This window comes from Eufriesea mexicana, unplaced genomic scaffold (genome assembly GCF_001483705.2).
Source record: "Eufriesea mexicana isolate 0111107269 unplaced genomic scaffold, ASM148370v2 scaffold1523, whole genome shotgun sequence".
Classification (NCBI taxonomy): domain Eukaryota; kingdom Metazoa; phylum Arthropoda; class Insecta; order Hymenoptera; family Apidae; genus Eufriesea; species Eufriesea mexicana.
In genome coordinates this window covers 463,624-478,202 of record NW_016909723.1, presented here as the reverse complement: position 1 = coordinate 478,202, position 14,579 = coordinate 463,624, and the positions used below count along the sequence as shown (strand labels likewise).

Below are 14,579 nucleotides of genomic sequence, written 5' to 3'. Positions count from 1 at the left end.
ACGCTTTATTATCGATAACGCTGCATTCGTCGTTCTTCGACGTTCATAATCGTCTCTCTCACTCTCTCTCTCTCTCTCTCTCATTCTCTCTCTCCCTCTCTCTCACTCTCTCTGTCACTCTCTCTCTGTCTCTCTCGTGGTTTTCCGACCAAAATCGCTTAACTTTACGGACGCGTTCGGATGATATTCGCTCGTATGGCGTTATCGCCACCGTTACGGGAAAGACTTACGTACGTACGTACGTTCGATTGCAGTATCGTTACACGATAAAGTCTATGTTATTCTTCTCGAATTAAAATACGCGTTCGGAGATTATCTTATCGTCAACGACAGGTATCGACGCACACCGTTTACCGTCTGTGGATCTCTGGTAAAACGTGAAAACTAGAACGTATCTTTGGCACGGTTAAGAGGTATCTGCAATTTTCGGTTTCCGCAACACCTTTTTCGTTCGCGTAACTCGACGATCTAAGCTACGAAGCCGTCGATTCGTTTAGCGGCACTGTCTTTCAGTGCATGAGAAGCACGGGATTACAAAAACTCGAGACGGATCGGTTTAGGGCGAAGCGGCTCTCTTACTCTATACTCCTAATCTCGCTCCAGTCTCTCTCTATACTCGCAAATATATCTAGCCCATCTACGTTCGGTTTATACGGCTTACACGCTAATAGATACTTTACTACGAATACCTCTCCTTTGGCACAGTCACGACGATCACACCAATCACAAACATCGAAAGTACTCTAACGTCGAATAGTATTTACTTTGTTAGACACCGTCGAATATCCAAAACTCGGTAGCCACGTTCGTTTCGAGTCCGGCTGTTACGAAGTCGTTAGTTTAGCGTAAGTACTTTAGCTATTTATCTACACGATGCGCATAAAAATAATATATATCCTCGTAGTGAACACTCTTTAAAATGGCATTACTTTCTTAATAGCTTACTTTGACAAATGAATTTGATGACTCGACTCGAATCCTACCGGTGGATATTCCTCCGCTCCTCCTATACTTCCCCCCTTTGCTAAATGCCCTATGTACTTTGTCGTTTTATAAAACTGCGTCCTCGCTCCCGAGGATACGCCGATCAGGCTTTCATTACCGAGCCTAGAAGAGCAAGTGTAAGCAACATCGGAAAAGAAAAAGGACTCGCGAAGCAAGCTTGTAACAGCACGGTAATCTTCGTACGCGATTCCGCGAGTAGCATACTATAGGAATAACGAAAAACAATTGCACTCTGTTGGAACGATTACATCGTTCCACGAACAAAGGTCTAACGACGCGATTTCCTTCCGGCAACGAATAAATAAACAGATCGAATAAACGAATCGAATAAAGGAACAGATTAAAAAATAAAACAAACAATCGGTAAACGAGCGAATAAACGAATAAATAAATAAATAAATAAAAAAATAAATAAATAAATAAATAAATAAATAGATAGATAGATAAATAGATAAACGGCGAAATAAAGAGGTACGCAGCGATATGGTAAATGATAAACATAGACGACGAATAGGCGAAAGACGACGGCACTTCAATTTCGCAGTTCAAACGTGCAATTGGAGTAAAGATGGATTCGCTGATGGTCCCGCAGATGATGTCGGTGTTTGAATCGTTTCTTGCACCAGGCGCATTGAAATCTTGGCCCGACGCCGCATTCCAGTCGCAAATGCCTGGTTAAGTTGCACTTGTGGGAATAAGTACGACCGCATTTCGGGCACAAAAATGGTGGCCCGTCTTCCAAATCCTTCAGCATCTTCCAAACTGCAACATTTTTTTAAGCACACGGTGAAACGTTTGCCTCGCACTTGGTGCAACGGAAAAATAAGTCGGCGGCGGTAGAAGAAGAAGCGTTTTTACGTTTTTACGGCAAAGTAACGTATTAACAACTGAAAGAAGGGGAACGATAAATTGGAGGATCTTACATCGAGGCATGCTATCGCGCAAACCAGTACCTACGTTTTCATTTACGATAGCCGTGCTTGTCGCACCTTCGGCCAGAGCCGTGTTTTCTTCGCTTCCAACCGTCTTCCCGATCGACTGCGACCCCCGCATGCAATCTTGTCAACGTTTCGTATCGAAACACGAATGAACGAGACGCGAATATCGACGGTACGAGAATTAACGACACAGGAAGGTAATCTCTCTCGGCGAGAAATCGATGATGGATCGATCGGACATACTTAACTTTTCGCAAGTATAAAATATTTATTTTCATTGTCGTACAATCGTGAGTATTCGTTGATATCTGTGTTATAATCTGTATACTCGGATCGACACCTTTTTCCCCTTGCATTTCTCGTACTACGAACCGAGAAAACGTATATCTACGTGGTTGAAAAATATATCGAGATAGAACGAAAGTTAAAAGAAAAATGGCAGTGAGTCGTCAGTCTACGAATGGTAACGTTACGGTAAATAATCACCTCGGAGATCACCTAAATGAGATCCATGAAAACTTTACTTTGATATCGATAATAAGAAAAAAAAAAAAAAAAAAAAAAAAAAAAAAAAAAAAAAGAAAAGAAAAGAAAAAAAAAGAGGAAAAGAAGAAGAGAAAAGAAAGAAAAGAAACCGGTCGATCGAGGTGTACTTAAGATTTCTGATGAGTTCTCATGTGTAAAACCAAGTTGTGCTTGTGCTTGGACTTCTTGTGACATATGGGACACTCGAACTGCGGCTCGACGCCGCACTCGAATCTAATGTGCCTGTTCAACGAGTGAGATCTCGTGTAAGCGTTTCCGCAACGCGGACAAGAGTAACTCGAGGAATCGCGGCTATTCGTGTTTGCCTCGTGCTTTCCTGTCAACGATGCCTCGTCGAATCCGTTCTCCGTCATCTTCTCCGCGGCAACGTTTAAGCAATTCCCGGATCGTTGCGTCTTGCTCGAACGTTGCTCGCCGTTCTCGGAAACCGCGCACTCCGCCATTTGATTCTCCGCCATCAATCGAAGATACAAGCTCTGGTATTGATAGTACCATTCGATCGCTGCACCTGCCGAGCACTTCCGTTCTAGAAAATAGATAACAGAATCAGTATCGTTCTGCATCGTTCTCCTACTCGCTTCCGATCATTCCTATCTATGCCCGTATCTACGTTCGTATCTACGCTCGTATCTACGCTCGTATCTATGGTCGCATCGAAAACGAGACGAGACGTCGATGCCGAAAGAAGATGGACTTGCACAGAGTCGGGATACCGTTTAACCGATCACCGTAAAAGCAATTGCACACGGCTCCTGATTCGCGTACCACGTGTTTCGTGTCGAAAATCCGACACGGCTATTTCTCGACATGGACAGATTAATGCCATCGAACGCGGCTAATCTCGCGAATTTCCTTACGTTTCTTCTCGTCCGCGTTCTCGAGTAAACGTGAAAAAACCCTCTGAAGATGAGTTGCGAACGTGAAAATGATTTTTCTGGGAAACGTATACGAGGTTCAGGTTCACCACACAAACAAGGCTCGATGTTATGATTAAGTAGCACGTTAAATTTTTATACAAGCAGCAACACTTTCCTTGCAACATTTAAGAACTTGATCCATCGCGAAGCTATTCGACTTTCTTCACTTTTTTTTTTTTTTTTTCCAAACTCGATTTATTTCACAAGTAGGACAGACAGAGAGAGAGAGAGAGAGAAAGAGAAAGAGAGAGAGAGAGAGAGAGAGAGGAGAGAGAGAGAGAGAGAGAGACAAAGAGAGAGAAAAAGGAAAAGAAACGTAATGGCAGCAATTTGCGATTTATTAAAACATAAAAATTAATAAAAATAGTATCGACATCGTTAAAAAATATAACGTCGATAACGCGATACTCGCCATTTACAATTTTTACCACGATTACCGGTAGTATTCGTGATACGTTCAGGTATCGGAACTTATTAGGATGCTTACTTGCGAGTACAGATCGAATCGATCTATCGTTTAGCGGAAAATCAGCGAATGTATGTATGTATCGGAAAAAGGAAACAATGTCTGAAAGCGTCGCGAGTAATAATGATGATGATAATAATAATAATAATAATAATAATAATAATAATAATAATAATAATAATAATAATAATAATAATAATAATAAACGTATCCTAAAGCAGTCTTGTTGCGATTAACATTCCGAGCGACTCAAATTATTATTTAGGTCGACGTAAACGAACGATTCGATAATCGTTCATCGAGTATTTTGCACAATGGTACTCTATCCTCGAGGAACATCCGTTTTGCATTTCCAAGGATATTTCAACGAACCGATATAAAAATATCTGGAGAATCGATGGAAGAGAGGAAGATGACCGAGGTTGTTCGAGCTTAATGTGGTTTCGGTATCTTGTGCCGGCCCTGATAATGTTCGTTCAACTTGTACTGATGATAAAACTTTTTCGGACACAATTTGCAACAGAACTTCTTTTCTTTGTTACCACACTCAACCCTCTGGTGCCTTAACAAACTGTCTCTCCACTTGTACGTCTTGCCACAACCGAAACAAATATTCATCAAGTTTCCATCGCTGCGCAAATATTTCATTTCATCTTTTTGCGGTAAATTCATGCTGGGGACGTAAGGTTGAAATCCCGATGGCAAACCGTACCGCAGTTGCAACGCGAAGTAGGTATCTGAAATTCAAGAAACAGATAAACCGTTTAGATGGTATCCCCGGAATTCGCACGCGAGAGTGAATAATAGCGAAAAGATCTTAGAAGCGTAGTTCGAACGTTGTACACCCTTCTTACAGGTTCTTACACGGTCAACCCTCGATAATGCTAATAACCACTAGAGAAATATCTCGCGTGACACGAGTCGAATAACGTGATCAAGGTAAACACATACGAGTCTTTCTTTCTCGATCGATCTTGCATAATCGGTTTACTAGACGATCGTCCCGTGGAAAAAGTTGCTCTACCAGACGAAGCTTTCAACGGGAGTAATAACATAAGATAAATCATTGAAAGAACTTTATTAACGGAAAATAAAATCCAACGGATCGTGAGAACGTACAGAGTGATCGTGATCTGAAAAGAATGGAAATTAAAACGGAAAATCGGGAAGAAGCGAAAGCGAAAGCGAAAGATAAACCGATTTCTCGTGGTCGCGATCGCAACGTTTGCCGATCGAAGGTTAAAGATCAAGAAGAAACGACCGACGGTCGACCTAGGTATCGCGATTTCCTAATCGTTAATAACCGTAAGGCGAAGCTGGAAAATTACGCGAACGACCGATCTCTTTGTTTTACGCCAAACCAAACTCGTTCGTGTTTCCGCGTTTACATATTGCATTTTAGTCTCGACGAACCTTCGCGAAGGACATTGATTACAGAGGATTTTTGTCGTTTTTTCTTTTTTTTTTTTTTTTTTTTTTTTTTATAAAAAGGTGAAGAAACATACAAGTTACACAATGATATTCGTAACGTTTGTATTGCTCGTGTAAACTTGCAACATGTGGAAATTATTCCGGTCTACTTACACATAATACGTAGAGTCGCAGAAGCGAAGGGAAAAATTCTATCGATATCCACTGGGAAACGTGGAACGAAGCGTGGAAAGACAGCGGAAAAGAGTAAAAAATAGAAAGCGACTATGATATATCCGCGATTGCCGATGAAACCACTGAACGGAAAAGACTGGGAATTTATAAGTCGTGATAAGCGGTAACGTGATTGCGCAGTTCGTATCGATACTTAAACTTCTTGTCGCACAAGTGACAGGAAAATTTCTTCTCCTTGTTCCCACAGTCGACCCTTTGATGCCTTCTCAGGCTGTCCTGCCATTTGTATCTTTTCCCACAATGCAGGCACACGTATCGTGGTTCGAGAGGAGCCACGCAAGAGTTCGATTCGCAACGTTGATCCATACTGTTCTCCGACCTCGCCGATTCGCCCATCTCCGAGACATACTGTTTGTCGCGGAACAACGAGAGAACGTCCCCGTCTTCTCCGATGCTACGAGCCTTTCTGTTCAGCATCCATAACGGGCTGTATTCTCCCGTTTCTTCGATACCTGCGGGAAAAACGTTCAGTGGCAGCGATCACGTTCCACACGCAATGCGACGACGCGATAATAACGCGAGTCACATAATCTAAAGGTAGGCTCGATAATATGTATATATATATATATATATTTATATATGTATATATTTATATATGTATATATGCAGTTTCTGACGTTTCAGTATTTTCTTCGATGTTTAATGGACGCATAAATAGGATACAAATGCATGACAAGTTTTCAAACAAGCGCAAACATTTTCGTTAAGTCGTACAAGTATTCGCAAAACGTTAATTCAACGAAATCGTCAAAAACATTCTCCTCTTTCCTTCTTCGTCGAAAAAGAAAACACGGGAAAGGAGGAACCGAAGAGAGAAGTAGAGAAAGAGAAAGAGAAAGAGAAAAAAAAAGAGTGAGAAAGAGAGAGAGAAAAAGAGAGAGAGAGAGAGAGAGAGAGAGAGAGAGTGGGGGAGGAAGGAAGGAAGGAAGGAAGGAAGGAAGGAAGGAAGAAAAGAAAATTGATGTAACGCGATTGGAAGGGATTTACTTTGACGATTCATCTATGATAATTAAACGAAATCTACTTTCTTCCATGCAACGAAAGAAATGAAAAAATACAGAGCGCGACGACACGCGTTGGAATAGTCTCGAGACGACAGAGTTGCGTAACGTTTGCTATTAGGTGGCCGGCTTATCGGAGACCGTAGATGCGGTCTCCTTGTCGCTGCAAACGAGTCTCTGATGCCTTCTCAAGGTGTCCAGCCTTTTGTAACCTTTGCCACACTGATTACAGTAAAATTTCTGACGATGCAGCCACTCCACTTCCTCTTGCAGCTTCTCCAACGAAGCGTCGCATTTGGCTTGGTGCCGTTTCAGGCTGTCCATCCGCGTGTAGGCTCGATCGCAACCGTCGCACCGAAATTGTTGATGAGACTTCACGTTTTTCCGAAGTATACTCGTTTCCACGGAGTTGAGGATGGACGAGTCGCAGAGGAGATAGTTCATCGGTAATTGGCCGTGAAACGAGATTTCGCAGATCTCCGTGTCCTCCTCTTGCTCTTTCTCCAAGCAGCTGTCCGACTTCTCACCTGCAAAGATACGTTTCACCGTTACAAACGTGAGTTACCCAGCATCGCGTTGCGCTAGTTTTTCTCAGAAAGGGAGAAGCATGCATGTGTTTCGTTATAGCCAAATTACCTTGCGTTCATCTCGCTTTCGAGCAAAAGCCTGAGATTCGTGACTATTTGCTGGTTATAATGCGAACAACTTCGTTAGTAATCAGAAAGACGATTATAGACGAGCGTTCTTTACCAAGAAAGTCCTTCGAACAGATAAGCAGAGATTAAAAAGTATAGGTTTCAAGAACGTTTTATTCGATTTCGAACATCCGAAGAAACAATTATTCTCGTCGATCGGCTCGATCTCGCGGATCTTCGCTCAAGTACATTTACAGCATCCTCGATATACATACATAGCGCATAAGACGAAATTCTTTCCCAATAGAAATTGTACAACAAAACCCGTGTCGCAAACTCGTTTATTACAATTATCCTACTCCAGTCCAGCTCCGAATGCTCTCTGTCTTTGATATGCTCGTTAACAGCGTTACAACGATTCGAGCATCGGAGGTGATAGAGCGATGGAACTCGACGAAACGATCGTCTTGGAGGATCATCCCGAAAGATGTCACGTCCCGTATTATTCGATATCGTTCAAAGCGATGGAACGGTACTACTACTACTCTCATCGAATTTCCAACATCTCGTCTCTATAAAATAAGCACCGCTACGTCCGATATATGTACGTATAAATATCTATATATATGTACGTATGTATATGTATATGTATATATATATATACATATTTATACAAATGCACGTTTACAAACACGACGCGAAGAGTTCCATTCCCTAAATGGAAAAAACTGGACGATTTGCAGCAGGCCGGCGAGATCTTTCGACGACATCGAATACCGAACGATCGTCGTTTTCGTATAATACGAATCGACTCGTGCTTGTTCCACTTTGTACGTCGTGTCATTTTAAAGAGGAACACGGGCGCGAAGCTAACGCGTCTCGGTAGGGTTTTCGTTACACGCGTAAAGCACGTAAACTTACTCCGATATGTCGCGTCGACGATGCGTAAAAATGTACACAACGCGGTGGTGCTTATTCGAAACAAAAGTGCTGAACTACAGCAGAGATTTATGTGTACGTGTGTGTATGAGTGTTTATATGTCTCTTTCTCAATCGTTCTTACTTTCCTTTCTTCCTTTTCAAACGAACCGAGTTGAAACTGCGACGACGATTAATAAAACTACGAGAGATTGAACGCAGAACGCGAAGGATTAACGTTCGCGTTTCAAAGTAAAAGAGAAAATGGGAAATAGGCGAAAGAAAAAAAACCAAAGTCAAAGTTTTGTTTGCAAAGAAAGCCCTCGATATTTTTTATACATATGGTTCTCCTATGGCATTTGCGACTTCAAAAAGAGAGTCGAATGCACCGATTTCACGTGAGAGATCAACGAGAGCGGCTTGGCGAACTTTTTGCCGCAAAAACGACAGTACATTCTGTCTCCTTTCACTCTGCAATAGTTCTTCTCGTGTCTTCGCAGACTGTCGAGCCTCGAGAAGCTTTTGCCGCATTCCTCGCAGATCACGCTCTTCGCAGCCTTCTTTCGTTCCTCCACTTCCGCCAACTCGTAGCTGCTGGCCACGAACTCGAACAACGTTTGCGGCACCTCGTACTCGTTCTCCTGCTTCACGAACCAATCGCTCAGGTCCGCGCGTTTTCCTGCGAAGAACCAACGGTTCGTGTTAGCAAATATTACTGTTCCTCTACATTTTAGTCGATTGATCGTATGGAACGGGACAACGCATGCATCGAAAGAAGAGACACAAATTTTCGCGGCTGCTGCCTCGAAAGCAGTAAGCGCATAAATATACTAGTTCTCATAAATGAGCATAAAAATTCAATCGTTTTCTTTCCGTTTGCTTTTCCGTTTTATCGCGGCAAAAGCTGTCGCGTGATAAACCAGAAGCGATCAACGCGAAACGTATCTTCCACGTTTTCCGTAGCTTTTATTCGCCACTCGCGGTTCGTGCGTGTATATTTCCACTCGTTTATAAAGAACAACAGACAAAACGTATTTCTATCAAGCCAGACATTTATTGATCGAATGTAACAAAATTAAAAAATATTTCATTCGACTGGAATCGTTTAGGATAACGTCGCACATAAAGTCGGAAGGTATTTTATATCTCGTACGGAACGCAACCTTCGCATTTCGCATTAAATACCAGAAGTACATTCGCGGTTTTCTTCTGCACCGAGACGCGTTGTCCTAAGACAAGCAAGATGCAGAGCAACGAAAATTTTCCAAAGGCGGATCTCGTTCGTTGTTCTCGATCGAAATGATCGACGTCGTGACGTCACCTCGCAGATGAAAACCGATTAGATCGAATCGTCCTCTGTGGTACAAGAGAAAGAGAAGCAAAGCTTAAACACAAGCGGAGATAGAGTACATTGAGATTGAAAATTAGTGGTTATAAAGAAACGTTCGATCAAGCTTCTTCCCGCTTCTTCCCGCCCGTTGCCACGTCGCTGTTTTCCCGTACGTTATGTCGTACTGTTAGTTCACGGTTCATGCGTTCCGAATAAATTATGATCGTCGTTTCAGCGTGGTTGTCGAGTAACGTTAAATACGTAAAAAGAGAGAGAAAATGAGAGAGAGAGAGAGAGAGGGAGGGGGGGATTAAACGAGAAGAGGAGAGGGAGAGACGAATTACTGACTATCGCTAGATTACTCTGACTACTCGATCACGGCCGTTTACTTGGCCGCAAACCCAGATCGTTTTGTCGCTCGCTAAACTCGGTCGAGTGACACACGACGGCAAAGTGTCCTACGCGTGTGTGCCGAGAGTTACGTCACGTTCGATCGAGATTCACACTCGACGGATTGAAAATACGTAAAATCACCGACAACTTATGAAACACTGTGTTTGGTGTTGTAGTGATTCGTTAATTCGTATCTACGATAAAACTCCCTCCGGCATATTCTGCAGTGATGCTTGGGCAGCTTTCCGCATTCGAGTCTTTGATGCCTGCGAAGATTCGCCATCCACTTGTAACCTTTTCCACACTCTCCACACATGTAGTTCTGCATGGTGCTAACCTGTCCGCGACTCACGCGTGGTCTAATCATCTCCGGAATCAGTTTGACATCCTTCGATTCAAACTCCTCGAAGTCGTTGATCGGATTGGAGCCGTCTGCAATGCGACAAAAATCGATTACTGCGGATTAATCGTGATCCAACGGATTCGCGATTGATAGGATTAACGTGGGTGAAACGAGTCTAGAGAAACTGGATACATCTACTACTCTTGTCGATACTTGCGCGGCCCGCACCTCGGGCAGCTTCGCGTAGTGAATTTATAAGCGTATTAATTATCAATAACTTTATTAAATCGATGGCTTTCGGGAAAAATACATTTTCTCGGATTCAATCGCGTCATCGGTACGAACGATATATACGAGGGGGTGTACAATTTGAAAGGAACGTCAAAACGTTCGAACACGATCGAAAGGTATCCCTCGAATCGCTAGGAAGGGACTCGAAGTTTTTCAGAGAGGTCGTATTATCGTTCGTTAATCTCTAAATCAAATCCGGATGATGTGCCAGCAAATGTTCTTTCAGTCTGTCGCGCCTGTAAAATTTTCTCGAGCAAAAATGACACTTGTTTCTCGCTTCTTTGTTGCCACATTGCAGCTGATGTCGACGCAGGCTGTACATCCAAGTGTACTCTTTGCCGCAAAGCGCACACGTGAAAAGTTGTTGTTGTTGTTGTTGTTGTTGCTGTTGCTGCTGCTGTTGCTGTTGCTGCTGCTGCTGCTGCTGCAACTGTTGCTGTTTCTTGTTTGGATCGATCACAGGACACGGATAGTAGTACGCGTCGTTGAAGTTCCTTTCTTTCAGCAACAGGTCGTCCATCGAAGCGCTTCGATAATCGTTCAACGTGTTCCAGACGTTCTTCGATAGAAAACCTGCCGAAGTAACACACTCGTAAACAAGCAGCATTAAACGAGAGCTAACATACCTCGGGGCAAAGGGATGGTTAGAGAGATGGTTGCGGGTAAACGTGAATTCGGACGTGAACGAAGGGTGGAAGGAATTGCGCGCGTTTTTGATTCGATGCGATGCAAATTGCACGAGTAACGACACACAGAAAGAGAGAGAGAGGGAGAGAGAGAGAGAGAGAGAATGTCAGTTTGAGAAATGCTGGAAAACAACGTCGTTTCGATTACACGTCGATGCAATTATCTTTGACAGTTTACATTCGTTTATTTGTCGATACATACAAAACGGCGAAATATAAAGCGTTACGGTTGAAAATGGTTTTTGGTATGCGTTTCGGCGAAGCAAAGGTATACGGAACGTAATGGACAAGCCGGCAGAGCTTCGTACACCCGCGGCGTACATTTTCCTTCCTTTTCGTACCTTCGCGTTCCGTTACCCTCCTTCTCGAGTATTAAAAAAACGTTATATACATCGCAGATTAACGATTAATCTATCATTCGTGAAGGAATAAACTCGTTTCGACTCGAACACGCGATTACTTCCGATTATTATTATAAAAGTGAAATTATTCGGGACCGCTCGAGTCGACGATGCACGCAGATCTGTACTTCTCGATGTGGTCCAAGTCGAATGGAAAAGGGTCGACGCGTTGGCGAATGAAAATGCTGGGACGTTTGCCGAATTTGGAAAGACGTCGGTCCGTGGAACGGTTACTCTCGTTCTTCGTTGAATACCGGCGAGTCACCGCTTTTCTGGATAATGTGCCGCAGTTTTCTCTGGCATCCAACGATGTGCGAGTTCAAGACGAATCTGTGCTTGAATCTTCGATCGCATATGGGGCAAACTTCGCAAGGCACGACGCCGCACTCGAGTCGCTTGTGACGACTCAGTGACGTGGTGGCCTTGTAAGTTTTCCCGCACCTGTTGCAAGCGTACTTGGAATCGGTATCCTTTGAATCTTTTCGTCTCTCAGCTCTGTTCGGTTCGTAAGGCAAGCCGGGGTACGGTAACTGACTCCACAATGCTTCGCTATTGTCCTGCGGTTGCTGCACGTCCTGCGACAGCAGCATCGACGCCAATAGTCCTGAAACGAAAGGATTCGTTCGTTAGACGCTAGACTCTCGCATCCAACTCTCGTTGTCGTATGTCGTCCTTAACGGGATCAAAGAGGAAGGATATTTTCCTCCGAAACGGGGATTAAGCGAGCTTTAAGTGCGCCATGTCCCTGCAATGTCCCGGGACTTTTTCGTCACGGTCGGCGTAGCTTTCCCGAGAAAGGGGAAAAATTTAGATTAGATATAGAAGGAGAAGAGGATGTAACAAAGAAGAGCAGAAATGGCCATAAAGGGGCAAGCGAAAGACTAAATTGTTATGAAAGAGAATACGGGGTGTCTTGCATTTCCGATGAAACACGACCCTGAGTTTTAGTTTTCGATGACATACCAAGTTGGGCAAACGATCGTTTTATAGAGGAAAACGTGTATTTATTTAATCGTGTAAAAACTGTACAACGGTTCAGTTGTGCTCTCGCATCGACTCTTTTTCTATCCAACACAGATTTACTCTCTCCCTCTCTCGCACGCACTCTCCTTTTCCTTCTTCCCCGTTTTTCCATTTCCTTCCTTTCCCTTTTTTCTTTTCTTCGTTAGAAGCGAACAAACTCGTCGATAACCCGGCCTCGATAACCGTATAAAAGACAGCACCTGTGTCGTACCGTATTATAAAATTACAATTTTCCAAGTTCGCAGTTATAAATAAGCTACGTATAAAAAGATAAATATCTGATATAGTTATCTTGCTTTGGGAAAAACTTTCCTTTATCGTCGTTATTCGCGCGAATGCATCGGAAAAATTCGAACCACGACACCCTTCTGCGATCTAATCGAAAGGGAAGAGAAAGATGACTCTCTTTGCCAACAACGTCGAAAGGCAATCATCGCGAAGCATTTACTTTCTATCACGTTCGAGGAAACGTTCATCGACGTTATCCTCGCTATCTCGAATATCCCGTTAATCTTGCACCCTTGGCTCGAAGAAGCTCTATCGTGATCGTTAGTCGGTGGTTCGTTCACACCGTTGCTCGTTATCGCGCTCTCCGTCCTCTGTCCCTTTTGCGCAACGGAACCATCGTGCGTCACGTATATCGAATTTTAGTCGATAGGCCTAAAGATTATTTGGTTTTCTTCTGGTTTGTACGATCACCAGGATACCAACACGGAGTTCGCGATCTATATCGTTCCGTAGTATTCCCGTTTTCTTCTACACGAAGCCAAATGATGGGTCAACTTGAACCTATGCGTGAACTTTTTCCCACAAATTTGACAGCTTTGCCTCGGCTCCACCCCGCACTCGAGCCTTTGATGCCTCCGTAGCGAAGTTTCCAGCTGATAACCCTTCCCGCATCTGGTACACTTGTGAATCACTGGTCGCCTCTTGTATCGTAGGTTTTCGATGTTCGTCACCGTCAGCCTTGGCACTGGAAAATAGAGAAAAGACGAAACGCCAGTCAGTAAGAGGAGAACGCGTTCGATTCGATATTTATACGCGATACGACGAAAGGGGATGTGTGGTCAGACACGGCCTACGACCAGCGTAAAACGCGTGGAATTTTCATATCGTTTGGAATAAAGTGGAAACAGAGGCGAACGACAAGAGCGAGAAATGGCGGAGGAGCGTATGTACCATGGATAGAGCGTAATCGCCGTTTACTCACGACGAAAAGCGTGCGACTATGAAATTTCGCAGAGCGTCCCACTGGAGACGCGAAAACGTAGCCGAGTACGTCTCGTTTCGTGAATTATACTTACGGAGAGAACGCGTAAGCATTTCGTTTTCGCATCTTTGTTCTCTTTTCTCCGTTCGATTTCCTTCGTTTCTTTCGCTAGTCTTTACCAGCGAGAAAGTTCGACGAGCAACCCTGTTGTACGAATACCACGCGAAATCTCTTTCGTCGGTTCGTTATTGCTCAACGTTTATTTTGCGAAATAAACAAAATTGCCAGGACAAGCGTATAAGTAACTTTCGTGACGTAATAGGATCGATCACAGTGCCTTAAAGCGTGTAATCACAGTTGCAACTCGTTCGTCGCGTTAGTTTCGTATAGGATGGACTAGCGCGTGGAGACTAGCTAGATTCCGGTGTGTTTCGTCGGTCACGTGTTCAGATAATGTATCAGTCTAGTGTGCGACTGCCAACGGTGTTTGTGCTTGAACTTCCGGCCGCAAATCGGGCATTCGAACGTGGGATCCTTGCCGCATTCCAATCGCAGGTGCTTTTTCAGCGAGTCTTTCCACATGTACCGCTTACCACACTGGAAGCACCACCACAATTTCTCCGAGGTGGCTGGAAAGAAAAATTCACCAATTATTTTCTCGCTCTTACATCGATCCGTTTCTTTCGGACGCGTCGTGTTTCTCGCGAAAGACGACCAAAAGCTACCGGTAACGCGAACCGTGATGAACTTTCCGAACGCGACGATCTTTCGATGACTCTGCGACGAAACGCGCGAGGAAATGAAAGAAACA

At 43.7% G+C, this 14,579-nt stretch overlaps 5 protein-coding genes across 5 annotated transcripts; all 5 read right to left on the bottom strand.

The window, feature by feature from the left end:
- Positions 1-2,596: 2,596 nt before the first annotated feature.
- Positions 2,597-3,052, bottom strand: LOC108548418 (zinc finger E-box-binding homeobox protein zag-1). The gene has a single exon (XM_017901335.1). It carries the CDS (start codon positions 3,050-3,052, stop codon positions 2,597-2,599), a length of 456 nt encoding a protein of 151 aa, XP_017756824.1.
- Positions 3,053-4,126: 1,074 nt separating this feature from the next.
- LOC108548461 (zinc finger protein 224) lies at positions 4,127-5,523 on the bottom strand. The gene is made up of 2 exons (XM_017901396.1): positions 5,457-5,523; positions 4,127-4,609 (listed from the first exon to the last, which is right to left on the bottom strand). The coding sequence occupies exons 1-2, from the start codon at positions 5,458-5,460 to the stop codon at positions 4,305-4,307; spliced, it is 309 nt and encodes a 102-aa protein (XP_017756885.1). The 5' UTR covers positions 5,461-5,523; the 3' UTR covers positions 4,127-4,304.
- A 1,132-nt stretch (positions 5,524-6,655) lies between these two features.
- On the bottom strand, positions 6,656-10,142 carry LOC108548417 (zinc finger protein 568). Its single transcript, XM_017901333.1, has 3 exons — positions 10,013-10,142; positions 8,594-8,770; positions 6,656-7,065 (listed from the first exon to the last, which is right to left on the bottom strand). The coding sequence occupies exons 1-3, from the start codon at positions 10,140-10,142 to the stop codon at positions 6,656-6,658; spliced, it is 717 nt and encodes a 238-aa protein (XP_017756822.1).
- A 314-nt stretch (positions 10,143-10,456) lies between these two features.
- On the bottom strand, positions 10,457-10,983 carry LOC108548468 (putative uncharacterized protein DDB_G0282129). The gene has a single exon (XM_017901403.1). It carries the CDS (start codon positions 10,966-10,968, stop codon positions 10,633-10,635), a length of 336 nt encoding a protein of 111 aa, XP_017756892.1. The 5' UTR covers positions 10,969-10,983; the 3' UTR covers positions 10,457-10,632.
- A 719-nt stretch (positions 10,984-11,702) lies between these two features.
- Positions 11,703-12,134, bottom strand: LOC108548460 (zinc finger protein 57-like). Its single transcript, XM_017901395.1, has one exon. It carries the CDS (start codon positions 12,123-12,125, stop codon positions 11,766-11,768), a length of 360 nt encoding a protein of 119 aa, XP_017756884.1. The 5' UTR covers positions 12,126-12,134; the 3' UTR covers positions 11,703-11,765.
- Between the last annotated feature and the right edge of the window lie 2,445 nt (positions 12,135-14,579).

Excerpts from the sequence above, each read along its gene's own strand:
- LOC108548418 (XM_017901335.1), bottom strand. The coding sequence starts at position 3,052 with ATGCAGAACGATACTGATTCTGTTATCTATTTTCTAGAACGGAAGTGC.
- LOC108548417 (XM_017901333.1), bottom strand. The coding sequence starts at position 10,142 with ATGCAGAACTACATGTGTGGAGAGTGTGGAAAAGGTTACAAGTGGATG. Across the intron at positions 8,771-10,012 it reads ATGCCGGAGGGAGTTTTATC|GAAAACGCGCGGACCTGAGC; the intron begins GTAGATACGAAT and ends GGTTCTTCGCAG. Across the intron at positions 7,066-8,593 it reads AAGCTTCTCGAGGCTCGACA|GTGAGAAGTCGGACAGCTGC; the intron begins GTCTGCGAAGAC and ends GTATCTTTGCAG.
- LOC108548468 (XM_017901403.1), bottom strand. The coding sequence starts at position 10,968 with ATGGACGACCTGTTGCTGAAAGAAAGGAACTTCAACGACGCGTACTAC.
- LOC108548460 (XM_017901395.1), bottom strand. The coding sequence starts at position 12,125 with ATGCTGCTGTCGCAGGACGTGCAGCAACCGCAGGACAATAGCGAAGCA.